The sequence below is a fragment of the Molothrus aeneus genome, chromosome Z (genome assembly GCF_037042795.1).
Source record: "Molothrus aeneus isolate 106 chromosome Z, BPBGC_Maene_1.0, whole genome shotgun sequence".
Lineage (NCBI taxonomy): Eukaryota > Metazoa > Chordata > Aves > Passeriformes > Icteridae > Molothrus > Molothrus aeneus.
This window is the reverse complement of record NC_089680.1, coordinates 37,926,070-37,942,027: the sequence shown is the minus strand read 5'-3', so window position 1 is coordinate 37,942,027 and position 15,958 is coordinate 37,926,070. Positions and strand designations below refer to the sequence as shown.

Genomic DNA, 15,958 nt, shown 5'->3' with positions numbered 1-15,958 from the left:
GTGGAGATGTGGTGGGATGGTTCCTGTGGCTGGAATGGAAGGATGCAGGTTCTTTAGGAAGGGCAGGCAGGGAGATGAGGAGAAGGTGTCACCTCCTGTGTCAGTGACAGCTGGAGAGCACAGAGCTCTGCCTAGGTGGGTGAGGAGCTGACAGACAGGGAGGGGTCAGGGTTGAAGGGAAGGAGGGGACAGAGGACAGGGGACATTGCAGTGGAGTCTGCTACAGGCCAGCTGACCAGGAGGGCTGGGCAGATGAGACTCCCTGCATATGAGCAGCCTTGTGCTCATAAACCCTGGTGTTCATGGGGGTCTTCAACCTTCCTGGTATCTGTTGGAGGGACAACACAGCTGGACATAAGCAATCCAAGAGATTTTTGGAATATGTTGGTGGTAACTTCCTTCTCCAGGTGGCAATAGAGTCAGTGACGAAAAGTGCTGTGATGGACTGTGTTGTCACCAGCAAGGAGGGGCTGGTGGGAAGGTGAAGCTCAGGGGCAATCTTGACTGCCATGAGTGTGAAATGCTGGAGTTTGATTGAGGTCCTTAGGGCAGCAAGGACAATAGGCTCATAATCCTGGACTCAGGGGAGCAGACTTGGGCCTCTTCAGGAACCTGCTTGGTAGAACACAATGGATAAAGCACTGAATGGAAGAGGGGCCCAAGGGAGTCGGGTGGTATTCAAGGATCATCCTCCTCAGGCTCAGGATTGATGCATTCTAACTAAGAGGAAGTTGGTCAAAAACACTGGGAGGGCTGCTTGGATGAGCTCAAACACAAAAACAAGGTCTACACAGGGTGGAAGCAGGGACAGGTAGCTTGGGAAGATGACAAAAAGAAACCAGGGATCAGATTAGGAAAGCTTAAAACCCTGATAGAATTAAATCTGGCCAGAGACATCAAGGGCAATGAGGAAAGGTTCTGGTGTTGTGCTGGTACAGAATACTTGGAACAACTGCTATTTTTCTTATTGCCACATTGAATGTGTAATTCATCTTTAATTCTTTGAGAACAAGAACATACACCCTACATGAATAAGTAGTAATATATTCTCTTTATGGACTGGCTTCATTTCTTGTTGGTATACATCTTGCTACTGCTGTATTTTAGGAATATGTCACTGGACAAACTCCTCCGCATTTTTCTTTGTATCCCACATGTGTTTCTCTTTTTTTTTCCTCCTGTTTTTTACTGTCATAGCCCTAAAGTTTATAAAGTGCTTCCCAAGACAAACTTAAAATAATATTTAAGTTGATTTCTGACAGAAACTGAGCTTAATGCATTGTTTTTTACCATGTTTTTCTATTTTAGATTACTGTAAAGTTTAAGTTTTTAGCAAATCCAAGAAGTTTTTGTGGAAAGAACCATAGCATAGGGCATAACCCCTACTGCCTATATCCCGCTTAGATCTCTGTCCAGTGACCTGGTGCACACCTGCTTTGTGGCATTATCTGAACCTGTGGGAGGAGGAGATACTTTGTTGGGACTGAAAGCTACTGATGTGCCTGTTCTAGGGAGATAGTACTTGCCTCCCACCTGGAGCCTTCCTGAGACACAGGTTTGATGGAGAGCTGAAATTCCAGACAAATCTGAAAACCTAATGTGAAACATGGACCCCAACTAGCTGCAAAATACTAATGCCCACCTGTTGCTTATGAGCATGGTAACTAGAGCTACTTGTCCAGGAAATAGGCATACTGGGCTCTAGGTCCTTGTGTGGTTAAGGGGATCTGACACCTCTGTTTTCTACAAGCAGATCTTCTACTTACTAGCCAAAGGAGTAGTGTGGGTGGCCATTCATGGTGGAGTTGGGCCACTCTAGAGATAGGTTGTTACAGACAAGTTGATGAAGCGTAGGCTGGGTGAGCAGTGAAGTGAATTGAAAACTGGCTTAATAGATGGACCCAGAGGGTGGTGATCAGTGGTGAAGTCAATCCAGGGGCCAGTCACTGGTGATTTACCCCAGTGGGCAATACTGGATCCAGTCCTGTTCAGCATGTTCTGGATTAGAATGCTGGCCGATCCTGCCTTCAGTGAGTTTGCTGATAACACAAAACTGGAAGGGGTGAGTAATAAGCCAGAGGGCTGAGCTGCTGTCCACAGAGACCTTGACAAGCTGGAGAAATGGGCTGGCAGGAACTTCAATAAGGAGAAGTGCCAAATCCTTCATCTGGGGAGGTACACCTCCGGACAGTAGCACAGGAGCCTGGCCAGGTCTCCACCAGCCAGCTTTGCAGAAAATGCTCTGGTGGTCCCCCACACCCAGTAGAGCATGAGCCAGCAATGTGCCCTTGTGACAAAGAATGCTGGTTTCCTGGGCTGTGTTAGGACTGCAGCCAGCAGATCAATGAGGTGATCCTGTCCCTCTGTTCAGCACTGCTGAGCCCACACTTGGAGTATTTAGTCCCAGTTCTGGACTCCTGATGGCAAGAGAGACATGGACATACCAGAGAGAATTCAGGGAACAGCCTCAGTGATGGTTAATGTACTGGAGCATCTGCCATATGGAAGCTGGAACTATTCAGCCTGGGGAAGAGAAAGCTCAGAGGAGTCTCAGCAGTACCAAAGAGCCAGAATCCTCCCAGTGATAGGACCAGAGGCTGTGGACACAACCTCAAACACAGGAGGTTCCTTCTGAGTATCAGGAAATACTATTTTTGCTATGAGAGGAATGAGTAGTGGAGCAGGTTACCCAGGGAGTTTGTGGACTCTTCATTAAAGGAGATCTTCAGAAGCTGTCTGGACACAGTCCTGGGGAACTGGCTGTGGGAGGCCCTTTGTAAATTTGAATCAGATGGTCTGTAGGTGTCCCTTCCAAACAAATATTCTGTGATTCTGTAAGTGCTGATAGCACCACTCAAGGCAAGGAGAGTGTTTGATTTTTGTAATTTTTTTTGGTACGGAACCCTAGATTCATCTGTCCTTTCAGAAGAAATCAGTCTACTACTTTGCTTTCTTCCTTCTTAACCTGGAGTCTGAGGTTTTTTGGCTGCACAGTAGTTCAGTAGTTCTTTTCTTCAAAAAGAAAGGCAAAGAGAGGTGCCTTCCTTTGTCTTTGCAGAGTACACTCAGGTCTGCTGCCAGGACAAAACTGGGAAAAAACCAGTATGAATTCACCCTCTATTGGGTGAAAGGTGACCTGGACTGATGTCCACTTCCTGAACAATTTCTTTACTAGGTGGTGATGGACAAGATAGGCAGATCATTCCTTCTCCTGTAGGAGCCTTCATTTTCAAAAGAATTCGCTGGATGAATCTGCTTAGAAAAGAACTAGGCAGGCTGAATGTCAAGTGAATACATTTCTTACCACTTACTTGCATGATCTTTGGAAGGTTAAACACTTGTGTGGATTGGATTGCCCTCAGCCGTGTTTTAGGTATGCTTATCTTTCTATTTCTTATCGTAAATGTGTGCAACTTCTCTTAGTAAAACCGCATCAAATTTCTCCGTTGTTCAGGAAAGTAATACTTAGACAAAACAATACTTCACTTGAATACAAGTGAGAAAAGCTGAATAACATTATTAATTCTGACACAAATGCTAACAAAGTTTTAAAAGGGTATCTTCACTTTACTTTTAAAAATAAAAAAATTAATTTAAATTTTTTATTTTATGACAGCGTTTTCTGCCCATACTTACTGAGAAGGACATGTTCAGCAATTTTATTTGGATGTTTGTCCTGCTCTGCAGCTCTGTAGCAGGTATGTTTCTGGATTATTAGCACCTGTCTTGCCATAAGAATTTTTTCCAAAAGATAACATTCTCCAAATGAAATTTTGAAGAGTTCTGAAATATATTGCAGCTTAGTTGTAAATGTTAGTCTTACTAGTTTAATGTATTTTTTGGATATTGCAAGTATAATGATAAAATTTACAAGCTATGCATGTAAATTGCATGCTTTATAAAAACAGGCTTGAAGTCCAAGACTTTCTTTTCTTCATTTAGGGCTATTAAAAAAGTATCTGAATGGAAACTTCCTCATTATTTCTGTGAAGTTGTTGAAACATCACTCTAATGTAAAACCTATTTAACCTACTGTAATACAGTAATTAATGTGAACTGCATTTTCAAACAGGAATGTCTGATTTGAATGACTAACTGGGCATTTTATTTGAATTCTATATGAAAAAAATTAATTTAATTATCTGTAGACAACAAAACAACTTACTATTTTTCCACTAGTATTTTAAGAGGAGTATGGCTATGTGATGTCTTTGATTTTGTTTTTAGATGAAAACTCCATCAGAGGTGCTGACATTTTTCCTTCATCTCCTGAAATTGAAAGAGGATCCTCCCTGAAACTATCCTGCGTTCTTAGAAAGAACTACATTCCACAGAGAAATGCAAGCCATATCATTTGGAAATTGAATGATGAATTGATTGCTCCAGAAAACTATAACATTGTGAATAAGACTGTATCTAATATAACCATCCATAATTTCACTTACAGCACAGCTTATGTGGAATGCTTAATGAAGTACTCAGACAAAGAAATACCTTTGGTTCACACAGAAGTTAAATCTGGCTGTAAGTAAAAGGCAGAAAAAATAATCTTAACTCTTTTAACCAACTTAGTATAATAATTTTACTTCTAAAACAGCTACTTTTGGTTGTGTTATTTTAAAACACATGTAGTCAAGTGTATATATATATATAATATATATTTATATACACATACTTTTTTTTTTTTAATAAAGCATGAAATTACCAGCATTCCTTACTGACACAGGTCTGCAACCTTTCTGACCCTGAATTTTGCCTAGCTGAAGTTTTCTGTTGAGTTCCAAAGGGAGTGGGTCTGTTCCTTTGGTTATATCTTCTTTCTAGCCTAGCCAGCTTCAATTTTCTCCAGAGACGATTTCCTCTCTATCCTCTCTTCTAAAGAAGTTATAATCCACTCTCTTATGCAGAACATTAAAATATGTATACGAATTTTCTAATTTATTGAACAGATTAAGTCCAGAGTATAATGTATGCCTGGGGGGTCCCATTCTAATAAAGAAGCAAAAAAAGCAAAACATCTGTAGAAAAATATCCAGCAAAAGGTCTTGCATATCTGCAAAGCTTAATGTGCTGTAAACTTGTTGATAAAAGATCTTTTGACATTTCCATTAGATGGGACAGAAAATTACTGTTTTGAAAAGAGGGCTTTGTCAACCAGTTGACTTCACTGGACACAGTTTTCTTCTACTCCAATTTCTTCTAACAGTAAAGAAATTGAGCTGTAACAAGAAAGTCTTTTAGGGTGTTACATTTTTATGGATGACTTCAGACTATAGAGATTGCAGAAGATTGTTTCCTATGTGCTATCTTGCTTATAAGATAAAGAGAGCCCAGAATTAGTGATCTGTTCGGGGTCACACAGATCTGTTTCCCAGGAACTTGTCTTTTCCACTCTTTAGGCTGTGCATGTTTCTCAGATTTGGGTTTTTCACAGGGTAAAAAATTAGATATTCTGGGAGAGAACCAAAAGGAGTTCTGTCTGTTAGAGAATGTCCTTTTTTTTTTTTGTGCTTTTGCTGTTTTTTTTTTTTATTCCTCTTACTTTCTGGACTCACCTCAAACTACACATGTGTTGCAGAGGGGAGAGTGCGTACACTTAGTGTTCAAGACAGTGTATGCAGTGGTTTGATATATGATAGTTAGAATTACTGCCTTTAGGCGCACTTAGTAAAGTATTTCTGAGAAATAGTTGGAGAAAAATCTTGCTGTCTCCTCAGGGTAAGAAAGAGTGGTTTTGATTTTTGTATTGTGAGGAGTTCTGAGGGCAGTGAAGGATGATAAAATGAAGCGCTATGAAGACACTGAATGATGTTTGCCATAATTGCTTTTTGACCAACAGAATCAGGTGTGCATAAAGTTACGTATTTTTACTGGACTTTTTTTAACCTTTGTCTCTGTAGTTCGTCCAGACATGCCAGAAAATATTTCCTGCATTTATTTCTATGATGTTAACCTTACCTGTACCTGGAATGCAGGAAGAGAAACAAGTCTTAAAACGAACTATACTCTTTACCGAAAACTGTAAGTACTAGATATACTGGGCACTGGGTTGCTGGGGTGTGGCAACCAGTTCTCTTCCTGTCTCTCCCTGACTTCTGTTTAACAAAAACTTGAAATCATCATGGAGATTGGAGTCTTGGCATTTGTCAGTAATTTTAATTGATTAATTCAGGGTTGGTAATTGTTGAAAATACTTGCAGTCTGATTCCTTTTTGTAGTGTGCTGTATAAAAGAAATAAGGATTCTCAACCAATATTCAGTAGAGAAATATTTATATTCAGAGCTGATATTCACTTGTTCTTTGAAGTAACATTACTAATAAGATTGAAAGTTGAGTGACCATGGTGAATGGAGGCATTTTATGGGAGAGTTTCCCAGAAACTTTCTATGTAATGAACTAACCTAATTTTGGCGCCATAAAAAATATTGATTCCTCATCTGCTTTAAAAAATTCCCATCAAAATTCATTAAGCCACTGCTTTACTGCAGTATTCTGCTTAACTCCAGTAGCATTTACTCTAGTGACCCTTGGAGTCATAAGGTTTCAGTCAAAAAATCCAGAGATGTCCTTTTGGATTGCTTGGGGATTTCTATTTACAAATACAAATTATGTCATCTCATGCTCTCCAGTGTAGAAGCACAGATACTTAGTTCTTTCAATTTCAGTTAGATTTTAAATGTTGGTTAGGAGCTTGCTTTTTTACAAGGGACTGTGAAAATGGTGAAATCAGTGTTGTTCCAAGGCAGATCTCAGGTAGGATTTTGAAGGTGATAGTACAGATTTGTCCCAGATGTACTTGTCAGTCTGTCCTTTCTAGTGCTGCTTCTGGTGATGCTCTCTTTTTCTGCCTAACCAAGACTCCAGGTAATATTGTTTCATGAAGAGATTTCTAAAATGCCTAAAGTTATTCTTGAGAATGGCAATGAATTCAGACTCTGGAGGGTACTTCTTCATATTGTACTAGTGTATACTATCTTTGTAATTTAAATGGTAGATTAGGAAAACCTTTTTAGTTTTATCTCCATTTTAGCTTTGACATTTTAAGCTTCCATCTTTTTAATGTGGAACTTTCTTACTACTTCTGGTGTTTCTATCTTTTATAACTTAGCTGCTCTTGTGAAGCCAGAAGTTAAAACAGCCATTGAAAGCACATTTCAGTATTATTCCTTCCTGTATAAGCACAGACTTCTTATTAACCACAAAGTGAATTGGATTGCAGAACTGTTTCCAGCCAAATCTAAACATAAGTTTTAATCCAGTATCTCCCTAGCTGAGTAGTCTCCCTAGCATGTGACTACAAAAGCACTGGTACAAGGGGACAGGGAAATTAGCTAAGGGTATTCATTTGCACAGACATGTAATCTAAAAATGTTCACTGGTAAAAAAGTCTTGCATTCTCAAAGATATATAAATAATAGCCTAACAATTTGTTTGAATTATTCTAAGAAAATCCTTTAGTTTCTAACTGCTTTTATTTTTTTCTTTTTTAGGATGTCTTCTCCAGATTTAGTTAGATCCTGCCTGACTATAACAGAGTCGTGTTCATTTTTTTATCCTGACAATGATTATAGTAATGATTTTTGTTTTCAAGTGGAAGCTAAAAATGCTTTGGGTGCATCCTTAACAGAGTGTGTCCCTATACCTTTGCAAAAAATAGGTAATTAAAAAAGAATCAATAAGGATTTAATTTATGACTTTTCCATGTAAAATTCTTCCAATTGGTTGGTGTTACAGCAGTAATTTACAGCAGTTTCTTGATCTTATTGTGAGGTGGTGAGAAATGACAGAGTGTTGTTTCCATGCTAGGCAACATCTAACTGCAACAATATTTCTTTAGGCTAATGTCTGATATATCCATTATAAATTACTAATTTTTAATTATTGAGAAGTAAAGGCCATATATTAAAACTTCTTGTCAAACTAATTGGTACTTGGACTCTACTTTAATATTTCTGAGTGGTACCAAGTATCAGTGCAACACCTGGCTGCAATGGGTAGTGGTATTATAATTTTTCAAGGGCCACCCATCATATGCTCTGCAATTCCACTTTCTGTTAAAAATAACCCATCTGTTCTATGTGCCGTAATAATTGCACACAGGAGCAATAATAATATTTTGTCTACCTCTTCTCCCTCTGTCCTTGTCTACCTCTTCTCCCTCTGTCCTGTGCTTCTCCTCTGTTCATTTTGGTGGTGTAGTTAAGCAGTAACCCTTATAAGGTTATGGAATACTTTTTGCTGCAGCACTCATCATCACTCACATCCTTTATTCTGTGTTCACATCTACTGTGACTCTTCATTACTTTCTACACTCTCTATGCCAGACATGTCTTTTCCTATTGCTAGTCCATTCTTTTCCATTGTCTCCTTTACACTTCTCTGCCCCTCAGATAATTTCCAGCTGAACTCTTTCCTCATCTGCAGTTCAGTCTTGTCTTTGGCATCCCAGCTCTGCTTCATTTGTTTTCTCTGCTGTTGTCTTTGGGTAATATTTTTCAGTGCTGATACAAATATGAAAGATGTCCGCACATCTATTTTAGAGCAGGTTTGTGAACAGAATCACAGAATCATAGAAAGGCTTGGGTGGGCAGGGACACCTTCCACTAGACCAGGTTGTTCAAAATTCCATGTAATTAAATCAGTTAATGTGCAATTTCTCTTACAGATAATTTCCCATATGTAGAACTATGTCTATAAAATAAACCATCACATGAATACTCTAATAGGATGTGTGTTACTGGGATAAGGATTTAACTTCTTGGAACACAAACAGATAGAGAAATTCTGAACTTTTATAGAAGCATTTTCCTCTATTAATGTTCTTGTTTCTTCATTCTAGAGAAATTTGCCCCTCCTGAAATAATTTCAGTTAAAAAAATCCCTGGTATAAAGCAGTTACTTACAGTAACCTGGAAAATGCCTGAGAAGATTATCCCTTTAAAACATATTATTTGCCAGGTTCAATACAGAAACTTGTATTCAAACTTTACCGTAAGTTACGTCATTTTTCTTTTGCATGGCAATTTCTTTGTGACTAACGTCTTAATATTATAAGAATTTAAGTTGAAAAAAGGCAACAAGTGTTTGAAATAATGATAATAACCTTGTTATTTTACTGGAATGTTACCAGAGGTGCATGATCTTAAGAATATGGTTTGGTTTTCTAGGGTTAATTGTCCTTTTTCTTATGGTCATTATCTGTTTTGATACATATTGTGCTTTTCAGTATTACACTGTGGAAGGATGAGGGATGACCCTACACCAAGGGATTACACATGCAGTCAGTAACAATATTTTGTTTTTTCCTTGCATTCTGGTGTTGAAAACAGCACTCACTTAAAACTGCAGCATTTGAATCTGATTAATATGGAATGATGTTAAATACAAATACAAAATACAAATTTTGCAAGATGAAAAATAAGGGAAGTTCTTTTCTTTCTGACACCTAAATGGAATGGTTGTAAAACCCCCAGTATTTGCATAATTCAGATTATCTATTCCTATGGCCTTCAATATGGAAGGGATTGTATTTGTTGTTTTACTCTTTCTTCTTCCAAATTAAAGAACTGGCCAAGTTTCTTGGATTGTTTAAGTCCATTGAACTGAAATGTCTGCCTTGATCTTACTGTTTTATGTACCACATGTATAATTGTGGGAGAGAAAAATTCATCAAAGTAGTCATTGGAGCTTTAAAAACATTTGTAATATTAAAGATGTTTCTTACTAGCATCCTTCTCACATTTTCAAGCATCATAACTGTAAATATAACATACTAGTTCTTGGATTCAGGATTCAGGATGATTGGATGGGCAGGATGGCTCAGGTCCAATTGGGGTATTAGGAATGGAACTAACGATTGTTTAAAAGACCTATTTGAGATGTTTATCTCTTTGGAACCAAGGCACTGGCATCCTTGTGACACATTCTATGAGGTCCTTATGTTTTCAACATTTGGAAAGGACCTCATAGTCCTTGGAGGGCTACAGCTTTATTGTGTATTTTGTCTAGTTTTCAGCACATGCATTAGAAATCGCCTGTCTGTTTTTTTTGGTATCAAATACAGCCTATCATTTGCTCCCTCAGCTCACACCTGCATTTTCACACAGGTATTTCAGAAGAAACAGGAGCTATCCATGACTAGAAAAGACATAGGAGCTGCTTCTTTGTTGGCACATATATGCAAAAAAAACCCAACCCAAAACCACCCCCCCAAAAAACCTAACTAAAAATGTTTGCACAAATGACAAATATCTTCTTGGCCTTTAAAGTTATCTGACCAAACCAGTCTAAACAGTTTGGTGTGAACTGTTTTTACTGAGTGAAAAACATGTGATGTGTTTTTGTTCTTGCATATACTAAATTTCTAAGTTTCTGATTTTAATGCAATATCGTTAACAGCCTTTTGGCAAGTAACTAAAAGCTAGTACAACATGTCTCCAATTCTATGTCAGTTCTGCCAGAGGTTGATAATAATTTTGGAGCCTTTTTAATTTTAGATTTGTTGCAGAATCTATCACCTACATGGTTTGGAGACCCCTGAATTCACTCTTGTAGAGGCAGATATTTTTTGACAGTGAGTTTCTTGAGATCAGAACAGACTAAAATCTTCAGTAACATTAGGCACTTCTCATTATGGTGTTCATATGAGTGAGTATCTGCATTTCTTGTAGTTTCTATAGTACAGTCTGCATTGTTATAGACTGATTAATTTTTGGTTAGAAGGTTCAACTGATGGAAGCCAAGAATTTCTTCACTGTGTTTTAGCCCTGTTGAGGGTGTTGAAGTGAGTGAGGTTCCTTTCAAGACAAAGAAATGACTCGCATTGTCATTACTTTTCTGAAAAGATAACACATAATTTATTTCTTACACTCCCATCTTCCTTCACCACTAACAGGCTTCATCTTATTTTTTACCTCTTGGTACCAGAATTTTTTGTCCTTTCATTTACCTTTTCTTTTTAATCCTGTGCTGATAATGTTTGGGGTAGCCCACAGCTGCAGTGTTTTATGGGTAACAGCTAGAAGGCCTTGTAACTCAGAAAAGATGAACAAGACAGGAGACAAGTACCCAGCTGACTCAAACTGTGAGGAATCACTGAGGGAATCACTGCTTCCCCCAGGATGCTGCTGTGGGACATAATTGTAGTAATTGCTTTAGCAATAACCACTTGCTTCCCATCAGTGGGAACTGCATTCCTCCAGCAGCTTCTGTGCACAGCTGCTCTAGAATCACATGTGAGCTGCACCCTGTTCAAGCCACAGGTTTGGGATCAAGTTTTTCAAACCCCGGAGTTTTACAGGAGGAACAAAGGTGCTACACAGAAAAATGAAGTTTAAAACAAGGAATCTTGAGTTTCAGAGAAGTGAGGTGGTATACACAAAAACTGCATCTTCTGTGTTTTCTTAAGAAAATAAGTCATATATCTGCACTAAATTTTATATCAAATAATTTTTGTTCTTGTTCCTATTTCCAGGAATTTGTCAATGTCTCACTGAATTCTAAGAATATAGGATCATGTAATCTCACAGGTCTGTGGGACTCCACAGACTATTCTGTTGCCATTCGGTGTGTCAATAATGAGTCAGCATTTTGGAGTGGATGGAGTGGAGAGAAAAGTGAAAGCACAGAAGAAAATGGTAAACTGCCTACCTGTGGAAGTTTTCTTCTATTATACTTGGAGGCATTAGGATTTAGTAGGGAAAAACTGTGTTACAGCCTATTATCCTCTATTGAATTTAGAATCCTGTTGCTTAAACAGAACATGTTTATTTTGTTTAAAGATAGAAGAGGAAAACTGAATGACAACAGCAAGTATTGGAGGAGATTTGAAAAGTGATTCAAACAACATAGGACTAAGGAAGAAAACAGATGAGTAGACACTGAAGAGAGGGAAAATTAAGAGTGTACATGAAGATTTAACAAAGCAAAGTTAAGATAGCAGAAAAGTAGTGCAGCATGTGTGTTCAATGAAATAAATTATAAATAGAGAAATCAAAATACCAGTTTTAAAACAAGACTAGAAAGTCTCTTCTGGGAGACTCTAGAACTGAACAAATGCAAGCAAGCAGCAGGAAACTTATAGAAAGAAAGAAGTACCTAATTAGGGAAAAAAAGGCATTGTACTACAAAAGATAAAACTTACTTTTAGTAAGTTTCTCTTAGACTCTATGTTTGACACCTTTTGAGTTTTTTAACCATATTAGAGAAACCTTTTGATTGTTTTCACCATATTAAACAATCTTTTTAATATAGCAACAAATTGCAAGTGGATTTTTTTTTGTCTTTAAACAGCTCCTTCAGGAAAAGTGGATTTGTGGAGAGTAATTGAGTCTTCACGCTCATCTAGAAATAGATCTGTACATCTTATGTGGAAGGTACATACATTTTTTTGTGAATTGGTAATCATATTGATATCCTGTAGCTGATGTTGTGTTTAAGTAGGACATATAACTGCCAGAGGCATTTCATGTTATCAGAAAAAAAAGCTCACTGAACTAAATTAGAATTGAAAAGGCTTTTGTTAACTGAATGGTAGATGAATGGAGATTTGTAATCTGTGTGGAAAGGGAGCATTTAATTGTGTTCAGATCACTGGAAAATCTCATTGAAAGTCTTAAACTGCATTTAAATAATCCAGTTTACCGAAGCTGTGTTTAAATTCACTTTAATCTTCTAGTAAAGTGTCCAAAGGCTCTTCATATTTCAAATCTCAGCATTTGACTTTTGAAATCCATCAAGGAAATTGTTGTGGCTGTCTGTCCTGAAGATGGGCCTTAAGAAAATACCTTGCTTTTCTAAATACAGTATAATAGTTTTGTAATTTAATCTTTAATAGAGCATATATTTTTGCTTGTGCAGATAACACTGTGAAATACTTACTACTGTGTATTTTTTTAATAGCCATTAAAAAGCTTTCCGCCTTCTGGGAGAATTCTAGGCTACAAAATACAGTATTTTCCAGAAAACAAGGCTGCACATAAAAGGACAAACAATTCTACTGAACAGAAAATGACCTTACTTTTAAATGAAGAGGCACATATAATATCTGTCACTGCTTATAACTCTGCTGGAGAGTCTCCTGAAGCTGTTTTGAGGATTCCATCCTCTGATGAAAAATGTAAGATTTTTCAATGTCATATTTTTCTCATTAATGAAAAAGTGATTTTCATTACATCTTAAGTTCTGATACAGTGAAGCAAAATTATGCTAAGGGCTTCTGACATATGTATCTTGTATTTTGCTGTCATGTATCATATTTCTGTTACAGACAATTATTGTTGGGGGTTTTGTTTTGAGATACAGTTGTTAAGATATGAATACTTTGTGATGTCTTATTGAATTTCTGTTGTACTACTTTCTTAAGGTTTTTTTGGTTGGTTTAGGTTTTTTCCTAACCTTGCACCTCCCAAATAAATTTATGAAATGCTACCCAATTCTTTTGGATCCCTTTGTTAGCTCAGAAGATAGATTACCACAGGGCACTATTGCAGAGTGTTCAACAATCATTCAAAGATATGATAAATAGAAGTCCCTAAGTTGTGTTAGTGGAAGCAGGGAGAGAAGCCTTGTGTTCATTCTCATTTCATATGCATTCCCAGAGTACCCATCCCACCCACTGCCAGGGTTAGGAAGCTGGCCTGATCTAGCACAAGAGTTGCTCTTTGGCTCCTATGTTTAATTCTGATACTGCTTTGAGCCTTGTGTTGCAACATTCTGCTGCCAGCCATGACCTGACAGACAGGTTGTATTTGACACACATGAATCCCTTCTAACAAGAGTTGTTCATGATGTAAGTGCAAGTGTCCCTCTGGAACTCAATCAATCAAATTCTGTTTCTAATCAGAAAACTGGATATGTAGATTTAATGTAATTTTGTCCTAGAGGTTGCTGACTACCTCGCTATCCACTTTTGCATCCCACCACAAAGGTTTTTCTGATTTTTCCAGGCTGTGATGTGCTTTCCCCCCACCAGATGCATCTCTTTTTCTTCTCTGCTTCATCAGGTCTTTTTTGCCTCTGCTTTGCCAAGTTGGATTTTCACTTAGACTCTCATTACCTCTGTTCTGCGGCTGATGCAGAATTTACATTTGCTTCAGTGTCATTCTTGACCTTGCTGACTTGTTTTCCTGTTCCATTGCCTTTGTCATCTCAATCAAAATTACTTATAAGCTACCTGCAAAATTGGTAGTAATTTGGTTTATAAAGTTTTACACACTGCAAAATTTGGATTCTGAAAGAGAGACTCGTTCTTGAATTCTGTATATCTTTTTCTAGCTTTTCTGAACACAATTGCTGATATTTTCTGTTAAATTTTTAGCCTCTCAGATGATTGAAAAAGTGGTGACCTCTACAACAAATGAAGAAGTGGTGGTGCAGTGGATATCCTCTGAACCAGAAAAAAACAAATACGTGGTTGAGTGGTATGAGGAATTGGAGATGGACCCTTTTGGTAGATCATGGCAATATGTATCAAATTCTACAAAGTGGAAAAATAACAAAAGTATGTTTATCAGTTACAGCTGTAACATTGTACAGATGTACATGTACTTACAGGTAGATTGGAAAGGATGAACTCAGCTTTCCTCAGACTGTTTTTAAACATAACAGTATTATTACATGCTTTACTGAAATCTCTGCTGCTAATGTAATAGCATTTTTTAGTCTTACAAATTTTCATGCAACATCCAAAAGCACGAATAGTGCTTGCTCTCATGTAAGATTAGGCTACAGAATTTATGTTAAAGCAGTTCTGTGGCTTGATCTTATGCCAGTAGGAGGCCTGCAACTGACTCTTCTATCAGAGAAATCTAGAGTTAAAAAAAAAGATTGAATATGGGAAAAGCTCATGCTCTTTCATGTGTTTTAGAGAGAGAACATCATAGTCCTCCATAGGCAGGGGGACGGCCTGCTTCACCATGATCTTCGCCACAGGTTGCAGAGGAATCTTCAAATTCCCTACTCCAGTATAGGTTCCCACCTATGGCAGACGTCCTTACTGAACTTCTCTGACATGGGTCCTTCCCACTGGCTGCAGTTACCCCCAGACTGCTCCAGTATGGCTCCCCTGTGAGGTCACATTCTCCTTCAGGCATCCACCTGCTCCAGTGTGGAGTCCTCCACAGGCTGCAGGCTCTCTTGTGGATGCCATCACACATCACACTTCAGCTCAAGTTCACACTGGAGTTCCAGCCTGTCCACCACATCAGCACAGAAACAGCAGCACTGCCCTGGCACATCCCCATGGCTGTTATCAAAATGTTCTCAGGCACAAATCAGTAATGTGTTAAGTAGTGCAGCACTACGGCAAGCAGCAAAAGTAAAATCTAACTAGACTCTAATACCAGGTTGGGCAAACGACCCCCGTGGCAAGTGCAGGAGCCTGCTTATCACTAGCTGGACAGCACTAACATCTGTGAGTTCAGTCTAGTACATACCAATCAAATCTGTCATCACCTCAGTGATTTGACTCTTGTGGTTTAACCCCAGCAAACAGCCAAGCCCAGGCAGCTGCTCGCTCACTGCCCTGCCAGTGAGATCAGGGAGAATCAACAGGGTAAAAGCAGGAGCTCTTATGGGTTGAGATGGAGATAGTTTAATAGGGAAAACAAAAGCCCTGCACACAAGCAAAGCAAAACAAGGAGTGAGTTCACTGCTTCCCATGGGCAGACAGGAGTTTAGCCATCTCCAGGGCAGCAGGGCCCCATTGAATGTAACAGTGACTTGGGAAGACAAACTCCTCACTCCAAATGTCCTCCCTTCCTCCTTCTTCCCCCACTTCACATAGTGAGCATGATGCCACATGGTCTGGAACATCCCCTTTGCTCAGCTGGGCTCACCTGTCCTGGCTGTGTCTCCTCCCAGCCCCCCAGGCAACCCCAGTCCCCTCCCAGACCCCCATGGCAGCAGGAGAAGCAGAAAAGGCCTTGGCTCTGTGTGAGCTCTGCTCAGGAATAACAA

General features: G+C 38.7%; 1 protein-coding gene across 1 annotated transcript in view; it reads left to right on the top strand.

Annotated features, from left to right (window-relative positions):
• The window catches only part of IL31RA (interleukin 31 receptor A), a 34,980-nt gene that overhangs the window by 7,202 nt on the left and 11,820 nt on the right, over nt 1-15,958 (top strand). The window contains exons 3-11 of the mRNA XM_066568942.1: nt 3,617-3,698; nt 4,228-4,524; nt 5,901-6,021; nt 7,492-7,658; nt 8,841-8,992; nt 11,475-11,637; nt 12,293-12,375; nt 12,902-13,118; nt 14,319-14,501. Of these exons, the coding sequence (XP_066425039.1) occupies nt 3,617-3,698; nt 4,228-4,524; nt 5,901-6,021; nt 7,492-7,658; nt 8,841-8,992; nt 11,475-11,637; nt 12,293-12,375; nt 12,902-13,118; nt 14,319-14,501 (1,465 nt within the window). The remainder of the gene's footprint in view (nt 1-3,616; nt 3,699-4,227; nt 4,525-5,900; nt 6,022-7,491; nt 7,659-8,840; nt 8,993-11,474; nt 11,638-12,292; nt 12,376-12,901; nt 13,119-14,318; nt 14,502-15,958) is intronic.